The sequence below is a fragment of the Cygnus olor genome, chromosome 3 (assembly GCF_009769625.2).
Source record: "Cygnus olor isolate bCygOlo1 chromosome 3, bCygOlo1.pri.v2, whole genome shotgun sequence".
Lineage (NCBI taxonomy): Eukaryota > Metazoa > Chordata > Aves > Anseriformes > Anatidae > Cygnus > Cygnus olor.
Window position 1 is genome coordinate 12,075,272 of NC_049171.1, and position 21,562 is coordinate 12,096,833.

General features: G+C 41.8%; 1 protein-coding gene across 8 annotated transcripts in view; it reads right to left on the bottom strand.

Moving 5' to 3' along the window:
- Nucleotides 1-948: 948 nt before the first annotated feature.
- Nucleotides 949-21,562, bottom strand: part of VSNL1 (visinin like 1) — an 88,359-nt gene continuing 67,745 nt past the window's right edge. For all 8 annotated transcript variants that reach the window (XM_040550993.1, XM_040550994.1, XM_040550992.1 and 5 more), the window contains 2 exons: nucleotides 2,281-2,496; nucleotides 949-1,344 (listed from right to left, as the gene is read on the bottom strand). In XM_040550993.1, coding sequence (XP_040406927.1) covers nucleotides 1,147-1,344; nucleotides 2,281-2,496 — 414 coding nt within the window. In that variant the 3' untranslated portion in view covers nucleotides 949-1,146. The remainder of the gene's footprint in view (nucleotides 1,345-2,280; nucleotides 2,497-21,562) is intronic.

Here is a 21,562-nt window from a genome sequence, read left to right on the forward strand (position 1 = left end):
AGTTTCATATCGTAAGAGGAAAGATTCTTACTTGCTGGGGAAACCATGAAAAGACCAGGTTTAGGCCAAGCAAATAAACTATATTCGACTTCCAGCTGGCTGAAAAAGTTATGTAAGCACAGGTCTCGTAGGTATACTGTCAAATCTTAGCATTAACATCTTAGAGGATAAACAGCTGCTCTGTTGGTAACACAAGCACTACAACTGTTGGTTTTGTATAATATGACTCTTCTACCGAGTGAGTGCAAAGAAGTTTTCTTCATGCTTTCATAATGAAATATATACATTTCCCAGTACTACAGTGACAGATAATTATAGAACTTTTTTTTTTTTTTCCTGTTACCATGCTGAAGATGTGAAATAAGAATTAGGGGAAAAGGTCAAATGTTATAAATTTATTTTGGGACATATATATTGCAACCTCTGTGGAAGCTTTTGAAAATTCAGGCAAAGATCAATACACTTCCAATAAAACCTTTAAACTTCCAATAAAACAATATTTTAAACATTATATATATATATTTATATATACTTTTAAAGGGATCATTTTAGCAGGATTTGCTTTTTTATACTGCATTCCTCTGACATAGCTCTTTCCAGATTGAAGGGATGCAAATGAGGTAAGAATTAAGGCAAACCTAAAAGGCATGCAAATGAAGTACATTTATATCCACTGACAATACAAGCACGTGTGGATCAGACTCAAGAACTGAGGAAGTCTTCCCTCTGTCTGTCCAATACTACTTTACAGCAGAATGGTGACATGGTTTATAATAAACAGTTAACATTACCATGGGAATTCAGTGTCACTAACATTACTCAGCCTAGGAGACACAGAGCTAGCATCAGTAAAACATGAACAATAAATAATATAATTCACTGCAGCACAGGACTGCTGCACAGGCTTCAGAGGAATAGGGCTGTTATGAAATGACAGTGCACACATCACGTTGTGGCAGTTTATTTTTATAATATATACTTTTAAAATTCTTTAGCAAATGACATTCTCATGCACACAAGTGTTTCAAACACAAGAAGCAAGTCCATTTATAGGTAGTCCAAGCAAATTTTTGTGTGTGTGGAAATAGCTGCAAACTGAATGGAACATTAAACTTCTGTGCAGTCTATGATGCATTGTACACAAGCTCATTTTTGAATGTCACACTGCAGGAGTAATACAATGGAAGGATCACTCTTTGCAGCTTCTTTGAATTCATCCAGTGTGATCTGGTCGTCTTTGTTCTTATCCATCTTACTGAAGATCTTGTCTACCCGCTGCTCAGGCGTCAGACCATCCTCATTCATTTTCATCATTATCACAGTGCCCACCATTTTGTAGATGGCCTTTGGGAAGAAACCACATAGAAAATTCAACATGTGATTAACTGGATTTTTTTTTTCCTGATATGTTCAAATTCTGGAATGATATTCTAACAATAAACTGATTGCCAATTTCCCTGAGGATTTTTCTTTTTCTTAGAATCTGATGTCCTTTCACTTAAAACAAGGAAGAATGGATTTTACTTTCTTCTTTAAATATTTATTTAAATGGTTGCATTTTGTATATTAGAGTAAATTTCTTTGGTTTTCTGTTTTACAGTGCAAAGCTGTTGTAACCTATTCCCTGGATGAACTATTTGTTTCATTTTAGTCACTCCCTTGAGATATCCCCTATAAGCTATGAATAAACAGTTTTAGAAGTCGTCATCTTTCAAAAGTTTTCCATGCATACATGTGAGCAAAGTCAGGCAGTAACCATGGTGGCTAGTAGCTGGCAGATGACTAGGGAGGTAAACTATGCTTCCCCTTATATATGACGGTCGTCTTAAAGCTGTGAAAGCTCACTTAAAATACTGCATTGTTATCCCTGTAAATTTCTGCAATCGTTTAAAGTAAATCTCCATTAAGCTTTCAGCTACTCAAGCTACAAAACAGTAATTTCATGGGTGTCAAGTGGTTTTGAGATGGGCTTTGTAAATCCTTTGCTCTGCTGTTTTTATGCTTAATCCTTTCATCAGAAAACAAATTTACCTCCTGATATTTAAGAGCTTATATGCACATATGTACTTGCAGCAATTTTCAAAGATTACATATCTATTAAAATGTTAGTGTGTTTGTACCACATATGCATGAGTCAGTATAGGATATATATATAAAATGCACTTTTTTAATGATACAGTGCAAAGTCTCATGTGCTTAAAGTCTAAAAGGTATGTGAAAAAGTAATTAAACTTTACTAATGTTCAGACACGTTCTTTTTGAGTGCCATATTGGTCTCACCTCTATAATTTCCAGCATTTCCACTCTTGTAATTTTACCATCACCATCCAAGTCGTACATGTTGAAGGCCCAGTTTAGTTTTTGCTCAAAGCTGCCTCTTGAGGTGATGGACAGTGCACAAATGAACTCTCTGAAGTCGATGGTCCCATCTCCATTTTTATCAAAGGTTCGGAAGGCATGCTGGGCAAACTTTGAAGCATCTCCATACGGAAAGAACTGCAAAATAAAATGATAACTAGAACTGTGGGTAATGCAAGGGAGCTCACTACGTATCTGCCTGCAAAATACTGAAGTAAGACATTTATGAAGATTTGCTGGTGGGCTTTGTGTAAAACTGAAAACACGTAAGGTAAAATTCTGCAATAAAGTGTAATAATTATTAAAAAAAATATTCCTTTGAAAATCTGTTTGTTTACTGCAAAATGTATTACAGATAGATTTAATGCTGAAGAGATATTGTAAGGGAAAAAAAAGGCTAGTTTAACTAGAAGACCCTTAAAATGCAATCGGGTACAAATTAGAGATTGCACCTAATAACAGTGGTGTAAAGCAGCAGTTACATTCCATACATTCCATGGTTTTTTAGCAATTTTCTAAGGAAACACGTTTAGTTGATGCAGATTGCCATCTTTCAGCCTTGGAAGTTCAACCCAGTGATTTAAATTCAACCCCATCAGAGAGATGAGCAGAGCTGCCTCTGGCTCAAGCTACACCTGTGGCATTTTGCAGTTCATCTCATGGCCCATGTTATTTGGAGGAAGCAGTTCCTGAGCAGTAACGAGTTGAGATGACTGAATCATATTTAATGCTGTGAGCACTGCTGAAAACACACCTTGGGATAGTGCAGTGCTAGGGAGACAGACGGTGCTTTGAGTGGCAGAGCCAGGCTGGCATTCATTCTTGTCTGATCTACACCGCATTTTAAACTATTTCAGATTGTGTGCCTGCTGCTAATTCTGCAGAGCATTTATGTTTACAACTGTTATTGTTTATTGCCTTTATTGTCAGACTATGAAATACAGCAACCAAGGTGAATTTTAACAGTATTTTTTCTGCTTAGCAGTAACCAGCCCTTGGATTGTTGCAAGCAAGTAGATGTGTGGGCTTGTTGTTACAAAAATGTATTTATTTAAAAAATCCACATATAGCTTGAAAAATCAGGAACATATGTTCTCTTTTGCCAACAACACAATACAAATGCATATGATGAAAACTGAGATTCAGTTAAGCAATACAGGGCAATGCTGTTCATGCTTAATATCCACTGTCAGTGAACACTGACAGTCACTTAGCAAAGTATTTCAAATGACCATCAGATGTAGGTTTTTGGCTCATATTTTTCCTCTGAAAAAAATATGATTTAAGATATTTGAAGCAGTAGTTTCTGTTTCTTTCTGTGGCCCAGTCTCAAGAAAATATATCTTGTAAGAAAGGGAGTTTAAATAATTGCAGCGAAGGGACTGGATGCAAATAATGCTTGTTTCTGTATTCCTGGCACAGTGCCCAAGGGGTCGTAACCTGAAAGTTACCTCCAAACTTATTTTCTCTGATATTAACTTTTCAGACACAATTCTGGACAACCTTTGCAGTGCTGTACAGGTATGATTACAACGTGATCTCTTCTCTGGCTCAGTGGCATTACAGTCATTGCAAACATTGCTTCTTGCTCTCAGAAGATATTGCAGGGCTAAATTCTGTCCACATCCATCCATTCAGAATGCTGCCCTGTTGTGAATTACCCTACAGGAATGAAGGATTTTGTATTATCACAGAAGTGATGTCAAATATGCTCATCTCACTTCCCACATGTCTTTTCAGGAGCATAGGCTGGAGGCACAGAGAGAGAGGGACATGCCGAACCCCTTTTCCAGAGGTATTTTGTTCAGGTTAACATTGCTGTTAGAGCTCCTGTTTTCTCATTTGAATCTGTATGGGTCAGCATCCAGCCGCTGGCTCTTGGCTCCTTCTCCCATAGCTGAAGTATACCAGAAGAACTAAAGAATTGAATTTCAGTGAAGAAGGTCACCTATGAAAATGGCTAAGAGGTGGCAGCCACTCAGAAATACCCGAGAGCCCCAAGATGAAGTGGGGGATTAGCAGGGGTCAGTGGCTGGAGATGCCGAAGACCATTTCTAAATTATTCATGGGAAAACGTGAACACATAATTCAGTCACTCATTAGATGAGCATAAGCAAGCTGTGCTTCTCGCTTGTCTTACAACATTGACCTCACGTAACAGGGAGAAAAGCATCCTCCCAGTTTTCTCACGCAAACAGGACAACAATTTTTCTCTTCTGAGCTGAGGAAGGTGGTGGCATTTACAGCTTAGCAAGGGGAACGGATTTGAAGCCTTTTTAATTTTCTCTGTTTGGTTCCCTCTGGGGAACAAATGCAGTAAAAGGTCCTTTAGGGATTGAGGACACTCTTCTCCAGTCTGTACCTGCTGGTTTGTATTATTTTTAGCCCAGAACACTCAAAAACAATGTCAAAACTTGTTTAAAAACCTGCTTGAAGACTTCCATTGTCCATTGGCCCATTATGAAATGATTCATTAATAAGAAATGAAGTAAAAGAAAACTGAAACAATTGCAGAGCAAAAGAAGCCAGCTCTGGCAAAATATTATTTATCTATAAAGATACAGCGAAGCCTTAGCAAGGTGTAAAGGTCTTTTTTTTTTTTTCTTCATTAAAAACAGGCTGTTAACTACGTTAAATTAGTCTTAGCCAAGTGGAAATGGGAGACAAGGCTCACTGGAAGACAAACACCATTTTTGGCAGGAAGGAATATGAGGGTGGTTTAGTTCGCCTCATATGGCACTCTGGCATAGGCTCACTGAATGCTTCACAAACAAGCACAGAAACACAACAGGGATTCTCAGGGGCCTACAGCAGCTGGGCAGGTCCGTAGGATCCTCAGCCTCCTCAGGAAACCCTTGCCCAGGTGATGAATTTACACGTTAAAGGCAGCAGTTCCCTTCTGCTGCAGCGGTACTACTGAAAAGTGCACTCTCATTTTACACACCAGTCAGGTATCCTGCTTTACCCTTTACATCCGAAAATCAAGGCCAGCTCTACCTGCCTGGGTTTTTTGCAGCACTCAGTTCTATAGGTGACCAAACATTGGTCATTTCTTTATTTCTGCTTGTCTAGTCCCATCTCTTTCCTGGCCTGTGCTTTTTTCCAGAACGGTTAGCTCAACAAGCTGGTGTGTGAAGAAACTGTTCTCCACAGACAGCTACTAATTAGGAGAGGAAAAAGGAAGAGAAAAATACAAGTCCCTCTTATTTTACCACTAAATTTTGGAGGAGAAGAAAAATGTCTTAAAGGTGACAGAGCTGGGACCAGCTGAGATGAGGGTAAATGCAATCTTGCCACCCAGCAAGTCTTAAACCTCCAAGGGTCAGTAAAAGACTACTGCAAGAGATTGCAACTGGCAGGCGGTGCAGCTGGCTCTCATGGGAAAAGCCTTAGACAATTCCTGCTACAAATACATTTTAGGAAGTAGCTGTTTATCCTATTTATCTACTCTGTTAGGTTTTCTTTCATCCCCTTGATAAGTTTTCTAGCCACACGATTCACCTTTGAGAGAGAAAATGAGCACTTCGAAAATTGGAAAGTTTGGCTTCTTTTGGAAGCTCAGACTAATGGGTTTTGTGGCCATCTCCTTAAATTTGAACTCAGACACCAATTGCTGCTGGTCAAGCCCCATCTTACAGATCCTCAGAAGAAAGAAGCCCTTTCAAGTGTATTTTCCTAACAGTTGTAACAGCTGCTACCCACAATATTTTCTGTAGAGGGACCAATTTCAGAGACGAGGTCTTATCCCCAGCCATGTATGTCAGTGTTATCATTTTAAGCTGGATCAGATACAGTTTCCCACTCTGCAGAGCCACAGCATTAAATCTGTTTGAAACCACAGCGCATGAGCATGATGGATATTTTCATCATGAGCTAAAGCTGCGGCAGTATTTTGGTCAGTGAGGGGGATGTCTAATAATGTGGGATGCTGCACAGTAGCTTTTCAGGAGGACAAAGCTCTGGGTTCCTGCCAGAAATCTGACATACAAACACAAGAGCTGGTGAGATAAGAAGACAGGTTCCTTTTTAATTCTGTCCTTTAGGGAAAAAAAAAAAAGGTAATATAAAAAAAAAAAGTAATCTAATATAACCTACTGTACTCTTACACTTCATGTGTTAAGGCATGAGAACAGAAGATTTACAGGCTGAGATGGCTGGGACCCTTCGGGAAAGTCGTGCCTGCTCTGGCACCGGGGTGAAGTGCAGGGCTGCCAGCATCTTTTTGTACAAAACTGAAACCTAATGTAACAGGGGTATAAGCAGAACAGCACAAAAGGACACAGCAGAAGGCAGAACATGCCCTTTCATAGCCTGTATGACCCAGTACTTTTGTCCTTCTGGATGAGATTTGACTACCTTGGGAATAGAGCTCAAGGGCAGGTCAGGACTGATACATCTTTAAAATAGATAAAATCCATGTTGCAAAGAGTTCCTGAGGATGTGCAAAATAAGGGTAGGTAAGGCACGATGTGCCACTATTATTTCTGTTAAGTCTCATTCTCCAGAGCAACAACAGTGAAATGAACATGAAAGGTTGGGAGCTGCAACCATGCCCATGCTGTAGTGGAGAGTGCTGGCAAAGAGCATCCCTGCACGGGTGGCATGGACCAGGAGGGAGGGGAGCAGCAGGACGGGGCAAGGCCAAGCAGGACCTTGCTTGTGAGCCGACGTCTGTGGGTGTGAGAGCTACAGCATCGCCTGGGGATGTGTCATGCATCACTCTTTGGTTATTGGAGAGTGGCTCCTCTGAAGAGGTGCCTGAAGTCATCAAAGAAACTTCTCCCTTGATTGGATGTAGGGGGAGCAGAAGGATCACTGAGCTTAAATTATTTTTAATTGAGAAGTTTTCACAGTCCTAAATGGGGAGGCTTCTTGTAATCCTCAGACTAGGCCTTTTGCTAGCTATCTTCCATATATTTTTGGCTGAGCAAGTGTTTTCAGGGCTTGCCTACACACCAGGCTTTCCAAAATCCCAGCAGTGGGATGATGTAACATCCTTCCCCTGCTGAAAGGTCTCGGCCTGGATGTGGAAACCCCACATATGTTTCCTTCCTTGCCTGAGACAAACTGAACTGGAGCTCAGGTGAAAGTACCAGATATAGCTCACTGGGGATCAGGGGACTATGAGTTGCCAAACTGGGAACAGCTTGCCCAAACTAATATTAGAGGAATCAGAAAGAGACAAACCTTTTTTTTTTTTTTTTTATCAAATCAGCGGTTGAGGAATTCCTTTAGGAGAAAGAAGATTTGGATTCTAGCATTTCCCCCAGTAAACATATTTTAAACTCTACTTTATCTTAGGTAATTTTCACAATTCTCTTTTAAGCTCATCTGCCTCTTAAATGTTATGATGCTAAATACAGTGTGGGCCTGACACTAGAGCAGTATGGGCCGATGCAAATAATCTAATTACTTCAGTGGGGTTTGAACTGTGCCTATGAATGATAATGCTAAATTTGAAACCATTTCTTTACTTCTAGTTCTGTCAAAGGTTTTCCTATGTTACTATTCATTGCTCCCATTTTTTAATCCATTTTTTACTTCCCTTTTTTTCATGACTCCCATTTTGGAAAAGGGTAGAAAGGAGGACCCGGGGAACTACAGACCAGTGAGCCTGGAAAGACTCCGTGCCTGGAAAGATCATGGAACAGGTCCTCCTGAGGGCAATGTCAAGGCACATGAAGGACAAGGAGGTGATCTGGGACAGCCAGCTTGGCTTCACCAAGGGCAAATCATGCCTGGCCAATCTGGTGACCTTCTGTAATGGAGTGACTGCATCAGCTGAAAAGGGAGGACTGACCAACGTCATCTACTTGGACTTCTGTAAGGCTTTTGACACATGACATCCTGATCTCCAAATGGGAGAGACATGGATTTGATGGGTAGACCATTCAGTGGGTAAGGAATTGGCTTGAAGGTCGCACCCAGAGTGGTGGTCAATGGCTCTATGTCCAGGTGGAGACTGGTGACGAGCGGTGTTCCTCAGGGGTCTGTCCTGGGACTGGTGCTGCTTACTATCTTTATCAACAACAGACTGGGATCGAGTGCACCCTCAGCAAGTTTGCAGATGACACCAAGCTGAGTGGTGCAGTTGATACAAGAGAAGGAAGGGATGCCAGCCAAAGGGACCTGGACAAGCTTGAGAAGTGGACCCACGTGAACCATATGAGGTTCAACAAGTCCAAGTGCAAGGTGCTGCACCTGGGTCAGGGCAATCCTGGACAGGAGTACAAACTGGGAGAAGAACTCATTGAGAGCAGCCCGGCAGAGAAGGACTTGGGGGTTCTGGTGGTTGAAAGGCTCAACATGAGCCAGCGGTGTGTGCTTGCAGCCCAGAAGGCCAACTGCATCCTGGGCTGCATCAGCAGAGGTGTGGCCAGCAGGTGGAGGGAGGTGACTGTACCCCTCTGCTCTGCCCTTGTGAGGCCCCACTTGGAGCACTGCGTCCAGCTCTGGCCCCCAGCACAAGAAGGATGTGGGGCTGATAGAGCGGGTCCAGAGGAGGGTCACGAGGATGATCAGAGGGCTGGAGCACCTCTCTTATGAAGGCTGAGGATGTTCAGCCTGAAGAGCAGAAGGCTCCAGGGAGACCTGGAGATCATTGTGGCCTTTCAGTACTTAAAGGGGACTTTTGAAAAAGATGGAGAAATCTTTTTACTTGGGCATATAAAGATAGGACAAGGAGGAATGGTTTTAAGCTAAAAGAGGGGAGATTGAGATTAGATGTCAGGAGGAAATTCTTCACATAGAGGGTGGTGAGGCACTGGCACAAGCTGCCCAGAGAAGCTGTGGATGACCCATCCCTGGATGTGTTCAAGGCCAGGCTGGATGGGGCTTTGAGCAACCTGGTCTGGTGGGAGGTGTCCCTGCCCATGGCAGGGGGGTTGGAACTGGGTGATCTTTAAGGTCCCTTCCAACACAAACCATTTTATGATTAGAAGTGATATTTAATGAACAGAAACATAACTAATTGTCGGTGTTTAAGTCCAAACTCCCTAGGGCATTTAGGCATCCAAGGCAAAACGCAAAAAGGGACACAGGCAATGAAGCAACCATATACATAGCCTGGTCTTCCACCACTCTAAGGTGTCCAAATGTTTTGCCTTAGGATTTCCAAGGGTTTTCCTCACACAGGTCTTTTCAGTAGACTTTGGAGATCCTGTTTCCAGAGGCAGTTACTCACACCATATTCCACCTAAATCCTTCTGTGGATACTATCCCCAACTGCCCTTTAAATGAAAAGCATTTAGATGAATGTAGATAACCACTGAGCATTTGAGTCTCAGAGCTTTCCAAGGCTGAACTTTACTGCACAAATTTGTCAGGCAGTGAACAAGCGTCCATGAATTTGGCTCCATGAAAGCAGAAGTAATTTTGGAAGCTATGCATGCTTCCACTAACAATCTGATCCAGCATTAAGTGATCTGGATCCCAGAGATGTGGACGTGTCTGTCCAGTTCTCAGCCACAGAGCAGCAGACATCAGCACAGAAAGGCACACATACACCATTGCATCGCGTGCCTTTAAATGGACCGAGCTGTTTTGTTCATATACATTGGAAATCAAGTGAAGGCTATTAGGATTCAATTTCATTGAAATTCCAAGCGGTGGAATTGGATGCCTCCATGCTGTGCTAGAGATGTGATGCTGCAACATGTGGGAACACTAGGAACACTTCCAGACATGGCATTCAGATGTGTGGTACATCTTCTGACTTTCTCCCTATCCAATGTTCCTCCTCACCTTGCTTCATCACTTTGTTAGGCAGAAAAATCCTAGGAGAGCTCCCAAAGCTCTCTCAACAGCCACCCCCAGCTACAGCACTGATCTCAGTGGGGCAGAAGCAATGCTGTGCCACTCCACATGAGCTGAAGCAAGTGCTGCAGTAGTGGATCTCATGGGGGATCCTAGGTCTCTGCTCCATCACAGGTAAAGCCAGGGGAAAATTGGCTGGTTGATTGGGCTCTTTGGGTTAATGATGCATGTGAAAACTGCGGGGAATAGCAGCAGGGTTTTGTGGAGAACATTTCAATTATCTTTTCCTAGCTATTTTTACTTTGCAGATGAAGCTGGAAGAAGCAAGCATAGCCCTCTAATAAACTCTGTTCATGATTCATGAATTGTGTTCCCTCTGCCTTCCAAAATGCAAATAAATGGATAAAAATGGTGCTACTGCATCAGAGTTTGTACCTTTTGAAATCCAAGTTCCATGTATTACTCTCAGACGCTAATATAACCCAAGAAACTGCAAGATGATGACATTTACCTTGTCCATATGTTAAGACTGCAGCTTCTGTTGATGGAATAGGCAATGAAGCAACTGCATCGATGTATTTTTCTCGTGTGTTAATGTAGCTGCACCACTTCAGAAGTCAGATTCATGTTTGTGTTCCTCCTGCTGCTGCCTTTACTGAGAGCATAATATGACCTGATTTCCTCTTTCTACCCTCTTCTCCCATTCAGTGTTTCAAGGGTTATTAACTCCTCCTGGCTTGTTGTACACATACCCAAACACTTCTCACCAAAGGCATGTGTATCCCTGCTAGGTAACTGGGAGAAAGGCATTTTCTGTCTCAGCTCTATCCTTTTTATTGTGCTTTATGTATACAAAAGGTGCAGGGCTGTCACAATGGGAAAACACAGGATCTGTGCATGTAATACCACAACCTGGTACTACAGGTCCGCATGGGTTTTATCAGCCAGATTCCTTCTGAGGCCTATAATCAAGTTTAGCTCTCAAGCTGTCCAAAAATATGAGTCTGATTATGTTCTGCTGAGTATCAGGGCAGAGATTACCCCCATAGGATTGCAGTGGATTGATACACATGCAGCTGGGCTTCAGCTGAAAGGTATGGACCTGAGCCTTTCAACACTGACAAAATTCCTTGCTACTGCTGCAAAGCAGAAACCAGCAAGGTATTTTCTGCATCAATTGAAAAAAAAAAAAAAAGGCATCAGGGATAAAACATCAGTTCTAAAGCAGGAAGGATATAGGAATGTGAGAAATGTGTCTCATCAAAGGACGTGAGAAGAATGAAATACTGTTAAAAAGACTTGAGATAAGGATTTAGGACAGGCATAAATAAATAAATAAATAAATAATCAGTAGCTGAGCTGCAGGGCTGAGCCTCTATGAAGGATAATCTTGAGGACTACCAAATACCAGAATCCTTTTTAGATTCAGGTCTCAGTTCTCCACGTGTAAGTTCGTGATGCATCCCTACCTCAGAGGCGTACGGCGATCAACACAACAAAAGATTGTGATTATTTCGGATACAGCTGCAGTGGGAGTCATAGAGCCAGCAAGAACGGGGGAGAGCTGCCAGATCTCATGGATGTTTACTGATTGTGTCTCTTGCTCAGTAGCTTTAATGCTGTGAACATGTGTGCATGCATAGACACACTTGGAGGCTTATAAGTAGCTGTTAGTTCTTCACGTAAAGAAGAAATATTTGGAAGAGCCATGAAATTTCTCCCCTTCAGTGGGGAAATTCAAGACTTATACAGGTTCAGTTAGGATCAGAGAAGAGTCTGTATCTTTCTCAGGCCTCCAGTGACAGTGACTAGCTCTTACATTAGTATTGAGGCCTAAGTCACCCTGCCTTGAACATGTTTGTAGCCACTGAGGAAATGTCCATTTGGAGCATGCAGAAAAGAAATACTTGAGAATTCAGGCACAGACCTTGGCTCATCAATACTGGTTCCTTGCAATTATGTGAGATACAGGTCAGGCTAAGAGACCAGCGAACAAGCACAAACCAAAGCCTATGACAAAGCGAGTCCCACAGTAAAACAGCACAAGCTACAGCCAGCATATGCCAAGGGGTTGGAGGAAGATGGATGGGAAAAAAGAGACAGCACTTCCTCTTCTGAAACACCCATCTGGCAGGGTCTTCCTCTAAAAAACTTTCAACTTGAAAAGTTAATCTCTATATTCACATTTGTGGGGAATTAGTCATTAACTAGCAGGAAATGAATTGATTTTCAATCTCAGCTTTTCTCTGATTAGATTTAGACAATGAGAAACTTAATTGAGCTGTGGTAGTGCTATAGGTCAATACGCTAGCAGATCAGTTATTAGTCAGTGCCAACAAAAAAAAAAATCTTCAGAGAGAATTGTCGTCAAAACAATTAGTATTGCTAATGCATAACTCAAGGACCAGGGCTGATTAAATGTTATTTCTCTTTGATCTCCCTTAACTGAAAAACAGCATTGGAACACTTTATTTATTTTAAGTTTGGCACAGTCTTCCACTACCCCAAGGTCAGTGATAGCACAGGGCTATGACAATGTCAGGACCCTGCTGTGCTGTAGCTATGCCCCAGACTAATTACAACATCCTTTTTCTTGACACTAAGCTATCTCTTTAGGAATCTGGGAACATACCAGATGGAGAATACACTGATCTGGGACACTTCTTTTTTTCTTTTTTCCTTTTTTTTTTTTTTTTTTTCTTTTCCCCTTAAAGATCATCCAACTTCTTTTGAATTCTGAAAAAAGGGTTTAATTTCCCAGTGAGTTTTGGCTCCAAAGGTTCAGAGTATTAACTTGAATGCTGTGCCTGCTGTGTTGTGAAGCCCTTAGTGCAAATTTCCGAGAAGAATAGAGCTATAGAAGCATCGGTAAGTGCTATTTCCAGCCAAAAAGGGATTTGAAACACGAGTCACTGAAGTCTGAGATATCCATCTTATGAACGGATGCAGATGGAACCACAGAAAAGATCCTCGTGCCTGAAATGTCTCATACACTTTATGTAACATGCCCTCCTAAAATTCTTAAACACGATGGAGTTGTTACAACTCAGTACTGCAGAAAGGGAACTGCAGAAAGAGAAGGAAAATGGCTGTAGCTGGGAGTATCAGAGATCTGAGGATTTGAACCTCAAGAACTCAATGAGTGCTAAACTACAGAATTCCGTTTCTTAATACTAAGTGCAAAACCTGCCATTTCAGGAGTTATCAACAAAAAGCCTTAGCTTCTGGGGAGACCTACCAATTCCCTCACATGTACAGATCACTCCAGTGAGCTGGGAACTGGTGGACTCAGATATCTTTTCCAGCTCATCCAACCTTTGACAGTAGGGCAGTCCATAAACCTTTTAATCCAAGGAAGACAACTAAAACCTGAAATCACAGAATCATTGAATGATTTGTGTTGGAAGGGACCTTGAAGATCATTCAGTTCCAACCCCCCTGCCATGGGCAGGGACACCTCCCACCAGACCAGGTTGCTCAAACCCCATCCAACCTGGCCTTGAACACCTCCAGGGATGGGTCATCCACAGCTTCTCTGGGCAACCTGTGCCAGTGCCTCACCACCCTCACAGTCCAGAAAGACCAAAGGAGTGGAGAAAGATGAAAGCTGTATGATGCCACAAGCACTTTGCAAGAACTTCCCCTGCTAAGAATAGTATCAAGTATTCAAAGACAGAAAATGGGAAGGTCTGACTGCCCACAAAATCAGTGTGACCTGCTGCTTGCTACCAGCATAGGCCAGAAGAGGGAACCCCAGCCTGCACCTCCAGACATGCCTAGTGGGCAGCTCAATCCCAATAGGAACATATGTAACAGGCTAAATGTCTGGATTAGAGCCATCGTCTCTAAATCAGTCATTGTGGAGTTGTATGCAAATAACCCCCATCTTCATCCCTCTGTTCCCAACCAGTCATGGGGAATGGATTGGGAGTGGTTATTTTTTGTTTTGTACCCCAAAGTGCAAACCTTTACCAATGCCTAAGGGCATTAATTTATGATCAAGTGCTTGGAAACCAACACAGGTGAATCCTGACAGCTCTTTGCTTGGAGACCATATATGTGTCCCTAAGCTTTTGGCACATAAACAGATACCTGATCAGAGCTGTTAAAATCATGTATTACAGAATAAGGTTTCAATGCAGTACAAAAGGGAGAAAAGCTGAGGAAATGGAAAGAACCCCAGTGTTTGACATGAGATGCAGGAAGGATGGTGGCAATAGTTCATGTAATAGATAAGGGGTAGATGGGCAGTGACTTGGTATCGTCTTTTTTTTTTTTTTCCTTGCTGTCCCTAGGTACATCTTACTGACTTTCGTTTTCAGTACTGAGTTTGAAAGCAACCCAACAAGTCACAGAGGAATTGTCCTAAAATGAAGTTTCTAATCATCTGAAGTTGGAAATAGGCCCACATTTCTAACTGCTTCAAGGCCTATTCCAAAGCTTTTCTTGTGCAACAAAGCTGTGAGCTGATAGGTCAGCTCTTTCTGAAAAAATTGTACAGACCTACTTAAGAGATTCATCCATCTGCAAACCTTCCAATTCTGTTGTCATAGACAATAATAATAAAAAAGGACTCTTTCAACACAATGTGGTTTTAGGATTCCAGCTTTGCAAGACAACGTATTTTCTTCCATATCTAGGCTTTCTCTTAAAGCACAAACATTTTAAAAGGTCAACGCCAAGACTGGCAATCCCAGTAGAGTGTGAAAACTATGAAATACATTCCGGTACTAGGGACCATGCATATGTATATGAAACACTGGAATAGAGGGCTACAAGTTTTTCCGAAGAGAAAGGCAGGGAAGGAGGGTGGGGGTACTGCCCTCTATGTTAGGGAAGGGATTGATTGCAAAGAGCTGCCTCTGAGAAACAGTCACAAACAGGTTGAGAGCTTGTGGATAAAAGTTAAGGACTGGACCAATAAAGGACAGCTTGTGGTTGGGGCCTACCACAGGCCACCTGATCAAGGGGAGCCTACTGAGGAGGCCTTGCTGCTTCAGCTACAAGAAGCACCATGCTCGCACGCTCTCATCCTGATGAGGGACTTAATCCACCTGAATGTCTGTTGGGAAAGCCACACAGCAGGCTGTGAGCAACCCAGGAGACTCCTGGAGTGCATGGGGGATAACTTCCTGGTCCAGGTATTAGACAGACCAACCAGAGGAGAAGCGTTACTGGACCTGGTGCTCACCAGTGCGGATGAACTCACTAAACAGTCTGGGCTGCAGCAACCATTCCCTGTTTCAGTTTGTGATCTCGAGGAATATGGGGCTGGCGGAGAGCAGGGTCAGGACCCTGAACTTTCGAAGAGTGAACTTCCAGCTGCTTACAGAACTGGTGAATGAGATCCTCTGGGACACTGTCCTCAGGAACAGAAGAACTGATCAGAGCTGGCGGCTCTTTAAGGACACATTTCTTAGAGCACAAGAGCTCTCCATCCCCATGTGTAAGAAATCAAGCAGGCAAGGTGGGAAACCGGCATGGCTGAGCAAGGACCTGCTGGTCAGACTGAGGTGTAAGAAGGAAATGCACAGGCAGTGGAAGCGGAGACATGTGGCATGGGGAGAGCACAGGGATGCCAAGGAGGTGATCTGAGACAGCCATCATGGCTTCACCAAGGGCAAATCGTGCCTGACCAATCTGGTGGCCTTCTGTGATGGAGTGACTGCATCCGTTGACAAGGGAAGACCAATCAATGTCATCTACCTGGACCTTTGACATGGTAAGGCCTTTGACATGGTCCTACATGACATCCTGGTCTTCAAATTGGAGAGATATGGACTTGATTGGTGGGCCATTCAGTGGGTGAGGAATTGGCTTGAAGGTTGCACCTAGAGAGTGGTGGTCAATGGCTCTATGTCCAGGTGGAGGGTGGTGATGAGTGGTGTCCCTCATGGGTCTGTCCTGGGACTGGTGCTTTTTAATATCTTCATCAATGATACGGACGATGGGATTGAGTGCACCCTCAGCAAGTTTGCAAATGACACCAAGCTGAGTGGTGCAGCTGATCCAACAGAAGGAAAGGATGCCATCCAGAGGATCCTGAACAAGCTTGGGAAGTGGACCCATGTGAACCTAATGGGGTTCAGGAAGAAGGGAAAATCCTCATTGTATATGAATTATTTTTTTCCATCATTTATGTTCTTTTATCATCTGTAGAAAGAGATGCAGAACCACCTCCCTGTGAGCCATATGGATCCCTGTCTTTATGCAGAGATGCCATCTCCCTGGACATGCTATTGCTGTGCTATTACTGACTGTGCTCACAAGCCAATGCAGACAAAACATGGGTATTGATAGTAGTGATATTCAGTAATAGATGTTTCCCAAAGGTTTCTCCTTTTTATGCTATTGGCCAGCTAAAGCAGATAGTATCATCTAGCAGAGTAGAGCTTCCCCCCAGTTCCATCCCTCCCTCCTACTCCAATAAACTCCTGGGGATGCAGGCTTCTGAGATTAATTTAAATGAACCAGATGTTTGGAGGGGGGAAATTACCCAACAGATTGTTTCCTTAGTGCTGTAACTTTGTATTATCATGTTGCAGTGGACCTCTGTGGTTTTATCCATCCTTCCAGGTGTCAGACATGCTGGCAATGGCCCACTTTAGAGAAAAACATAAACCTTTTAGTACAAACTGGTGCATTCTGTTTGTTGATTTAAAGCACTGGAAGTAAGAAGCAGGCATCTCTCCTGCATCGGCCTGCTGGAGTAATGAAGTGAAACTCTTGAGTAACTTTAATCTGTCAGTACATAGAACCTTTGAAAAGGAGCTGAAGTTCCTTTTTGCAATCAGAAAGCCATCACATGTGCTGCTCTGAAGCAAAAAGCTATAATGGGTAAAGCAGCCTCTTCTGTTATCGATAAATCAGTAAGCTAAGATTTTACCCAACACTTGTTTCCTTTAAGATCTTACAATTATTCGTATACTCAGTCTATAAATGGCTTAACACCAGAATGCAGTAAGACCTGCCAAGAACAGCCATACAAAAGGACAGCATAAAATAAATTCTAAAAACTGCAGAGAATGTGACCTTTAAATTAAAAATGATCTTTATCTAAAAAGGTGAAGAAAACTCTACTAAAAAAATGATACATCAATATGCATCTTTAAAGCTGCTATCCATGCCCATTTTTCACCACTAAGATATCTCATTGCATGTACTATTTGACATTACCATAATGACTGAAGTTTCAATAGCATAATTACAAGCCAGCTGAAAAGGAGACAATAAAGGCACATCAGCAATACACTTCTCTAACGTTGAGTCCTTACGGCTTTATTTATCACACAAGCTTCGAGTAGTTACATGTTCTTCGGATCAGATTACCCTCTGTGCACCAGACCAACTGAAGATATCCATACCACTGACATCACACATAAAATTCTGAGAATGACAAGTGTAGAGCTTATGCCTTCACTGTACTGGTGACTGCAATTTCGTTTCAAAATCAGATCCATCTGAATTCTTTCCCTCAGACACAAAAATCCTCTAAAAACCTGAAAGTCCAACTAAATACACTTGCAAGAAGCAAAATACAAGGTCTATTTATAGATGCAGCAAGGAATAACTGGAGGGATGTATCAGAACCAATGTTTCCCATTAATAAACATTACCTCAAAAATACGCTCAAAAATGTAGACTGATGCAATCTAACAGCCCAGAATTATAATTATGGTAACTAGCTCACATTGGGGAACAACTGTTGCTTTTTCACACTGAGTAATGAATATGAGTAATAGATTTGACTTTTTCCCCCAAGTATTCTGGTAAACATGTTAAATAAATCAGTTTGCAGGCTTTCATGAATAAACAATAACAGCTACTCAATCCTTAGCAAACAGGCAATACAATAACAATAATAATAGCAAAAAGAGTTCAGTATAGTGGTGAGAATTCAAAGGAGGATTAGTCATACATGCCTTTGGATAAGTTAGCTCTCTTATCTTATGAGTGCAGCAGATCTCATCGTCTTTAATAGTCTTGTATCATAGAGTCAATAAAGATGAACAAAAAGCCCTACAGACATTAATAGTAGAACAAAAAACTCTGTAATCATAACCAAACTCTTACACTATCAGCTGCTTTCCAGAAGGATTCTGGTTTACATTTGCCAAGAGGGATACTCCGAGGAACACTGACTGTTCTTGGTGATGCCAACTGCTAAAAAGTCCTTTTGAAGCTTACAGCTGGGACATACACCCCAGTTCTTGACATTTCCAAGTTCTTTCATACCTCCTCTATGAGTTGACTGCATATAATGGTCTCTAGGGATTAATTTCTGGAGAAACACTAATGCAATATATTTCACACGTATTTGATAGACCGACTTTATGTATCAAATTAAGTTGAAAAATAATGAGCTAATTCTGGTAAAGTGTTAAATTCTCAAACAAAAAAAAAATCAAAACCAAAGTTACATGAAGATGAGAATTAAACAAAAAAGCATCACCTTGACTGGCTGCTATTACCACAGAATTAACAGGTAGATACCTTATCCAGCATGGGTGCTTTTCTGGACTTGTCCTCCTATTGCATTCCTTTCTCAACACGCTCCTGGCTTGAAGGGTCTTTTTGATGGCCAAAGGATTTTCAAGCCTCTAAACACTATAAATCATCTGCCAGAGGCATTCAGTGAAAAACCACTCTGTTAAGACAGCTGTCTCTAGAATGTAACTCTGCATGGCATCTTATTTAAAATATATGACAGAGTTGGCATTTCATCTGTACATGCTCTCATAAAAATAGGGCATAACCCCCTCCTCATAGCATGAGATTTTTATGGAGAAGTGGTAGCATCTCCATAACTAACGTTGCAACCAGATTTCCTTGTAAAGGAGTCTCAAAATTCTTTGCGTCTTTCCTCAGTGACAGCTAAATACCTAAGGGTGATAATACTAGCCAGGCAAAGACCTTCAACAAAGCAGCCACATAATTCAGTCTCTGAGGATGTAATGAGTTCTTACTGAACAAGAAACATAGGACAAATGTATATATATATAATCCCTGTTAAACAATAGGAGGGAAGAAATTTGAAATATGCCTTAGGTAGGACATGCCTAAAGAAAATAATAAAAAAAAAGCCTATCATAGCTAATGGGCTCTAGTGCTTTTTACTGCTGTCAAAATATGGAGAAGCCTGTCTTGCAGGGTGGGGCCTAGGGTCCATCTAGAAAATACAACACTGGCATTTCAACCCACACCTGGGATGAAGCCCACAGGATATACAAGTCCACTCTATCCTATAGCAAGACTAGGACATGGTCTCGCTGCCTGGGCAGATTTGGCAGCAGCATCTGACATGGCCCTGGGCAGAGACAGCTCATGAGAAAGAAGGTGAAATTCTAAACCACAGCACTAAAGCTCTCAAACTGAGTATTTTAAGCATTCACACAACCAAATATCACTAGCAGTTAGTAGCAGTATTTTGGGTTGTCCGAATATGATGGGGAGAGAATTTTGAAAGTGCCAAAATCTCTACAGGTCAACCAGAAACTGCTTTCTGTGATAACTCTGTCCTTCCTTTCTTACACAAAGTATCAGAAAATCTTTATCTCTGAAATAGCTCGGTTTCTCTTGCTAGAGGTTAAGCAGACCACCAATTCTTAGGAAGCTAACAGCGCTCAATAGTATTTTTACAGAGATCTACCAGTTGGAGATTCCCCGTGCCAAGCTTTTGGCCCTCTTTATTTTGGAAACAGTGATAGCACACTCAAAGGAAGCACAGAAAAAGGTAGATTTTCACAGCTGTCCAGGTTATTCATGAAGAAAACCATCTAAATTCAACCTAAATAAAGCCCTGCTGGTAGAAAAAGAAGGTCTCCAACCTAACCATTTCCACCTGCTGTCGAGGGAACTATGCATCAATACTTCTTCCACCCTCACCCCCATCCTGAAAAATGGTTATCTGGCTTCTCTTATTCACTAGATTTCTGACTGCCACTCAGCTGTGGACAGTCCTCATATCTAATTGGAATGGCAGTTCCTGTGAATACACTACCTCTATCCTGGCAGCAGTGTTTGCTGAAAAAAAAATGTTTTTGTTAGTGAATGTATTTAAATAGTCTGGAATGTGTAGTTTAACAGGCAGCCTGACAAACACCAGCTTAGAGTTCATTGCTTCACTCTTCTTTATCCATGGAAAGAAATGATGCATCTTGCTGGGGTGATGCATCCCAGGACAGGTATGTAACAGCAGCCATGACATCAATCCCATTTCGTGTGAGCACTTTGTGACTTCTTGTGTTATGAAGGATTGCATGACACTATCCTGAATACAAGAATAGATCAGTAAAGAGCAAGATTTTAATTCTCAGATGAAATATGAAGTGTTATTTCCTGCTGCAGTCTTTAACTGATGACATACCTATAACCTTTCTAGATTTACTAATGAACTAGACAGCCCTGTTGAATTTCCAGTAAAGCTCATAAATATCTGCAATCTGTAAAAAAACATTCTAACCTCTGATGTGAAATGACAGTGAGAGACAGCAATGGTGTGGCACTGAAGCTTGAACGCAATGCAAATTTGAGGTCACAATACCATGTGTTTGAGACGTGTCATGACACTGAAATATAACTTAAGCTGTCACAGCAGTACAGTGACATGTATCATTTAGCATGCTGATAAAGAACCTGAAATCCAGAATGACTGGAGAGCCAAGGAAAAGAAGCTGTGTTTTTTTTTCTTACCCTGAGCACATAAATAGGAAAGATTCGTTGCTGTTGTCCTACGAGCACACTCTCTCTGAGATGTCAGTCTGAAGCAACAACTGACCTGTGCTGTATTTATAAAGAGTGGCATAACACCTTGACTTTTGAACTGAAATGTATCTTTGGTTATTTCTACTGCTGCAGTGGAACTGACTATGTTTTCACAAGAGGGCAATGTACATTTTCTAGTCACAGCAAACTATTTTGTGCTTTTCCTTTGACAGATATCAAAGCTCCCATCGCTTCAGGAGATGTAATAATCTGTAGATTTAGGTAGCTATATGGATTCACAAGATGTGTGGTTAATAACAGGTTTTCAATTTTAAAAAGAGCTGTTTTCACACCTACAGAGATCTGAGTGATCCCAAACTTCTTTTCTAGCATCAGTCTAATCCCACAATCGACCCACACAGGTGGACACCAGAGTACCAGCAAAGCAAGACAATAAAAAAGCTTGCAAGATCATACACATACAAGCCACCTACCAATTCTTCCACTTTTATACCCATCACCTGATTAGTTTTTGGGTCCACATGCTTGTGACTTTTGGGTGGAGATCAACATAGAATAATTGCTCTAAGCAGCCTTCAGGAAAACTCAAATTCCAGGGAAAGGGCCACCCCACACTTGCAGACTGAGTCCCCGCTGAAGCACAGCAAGTCTGGGATGTACTGGGCGCAACAAAGCCAAAGCCCATGCACTGCAGAATCAATCTGCACATGTACAACATGCCCAG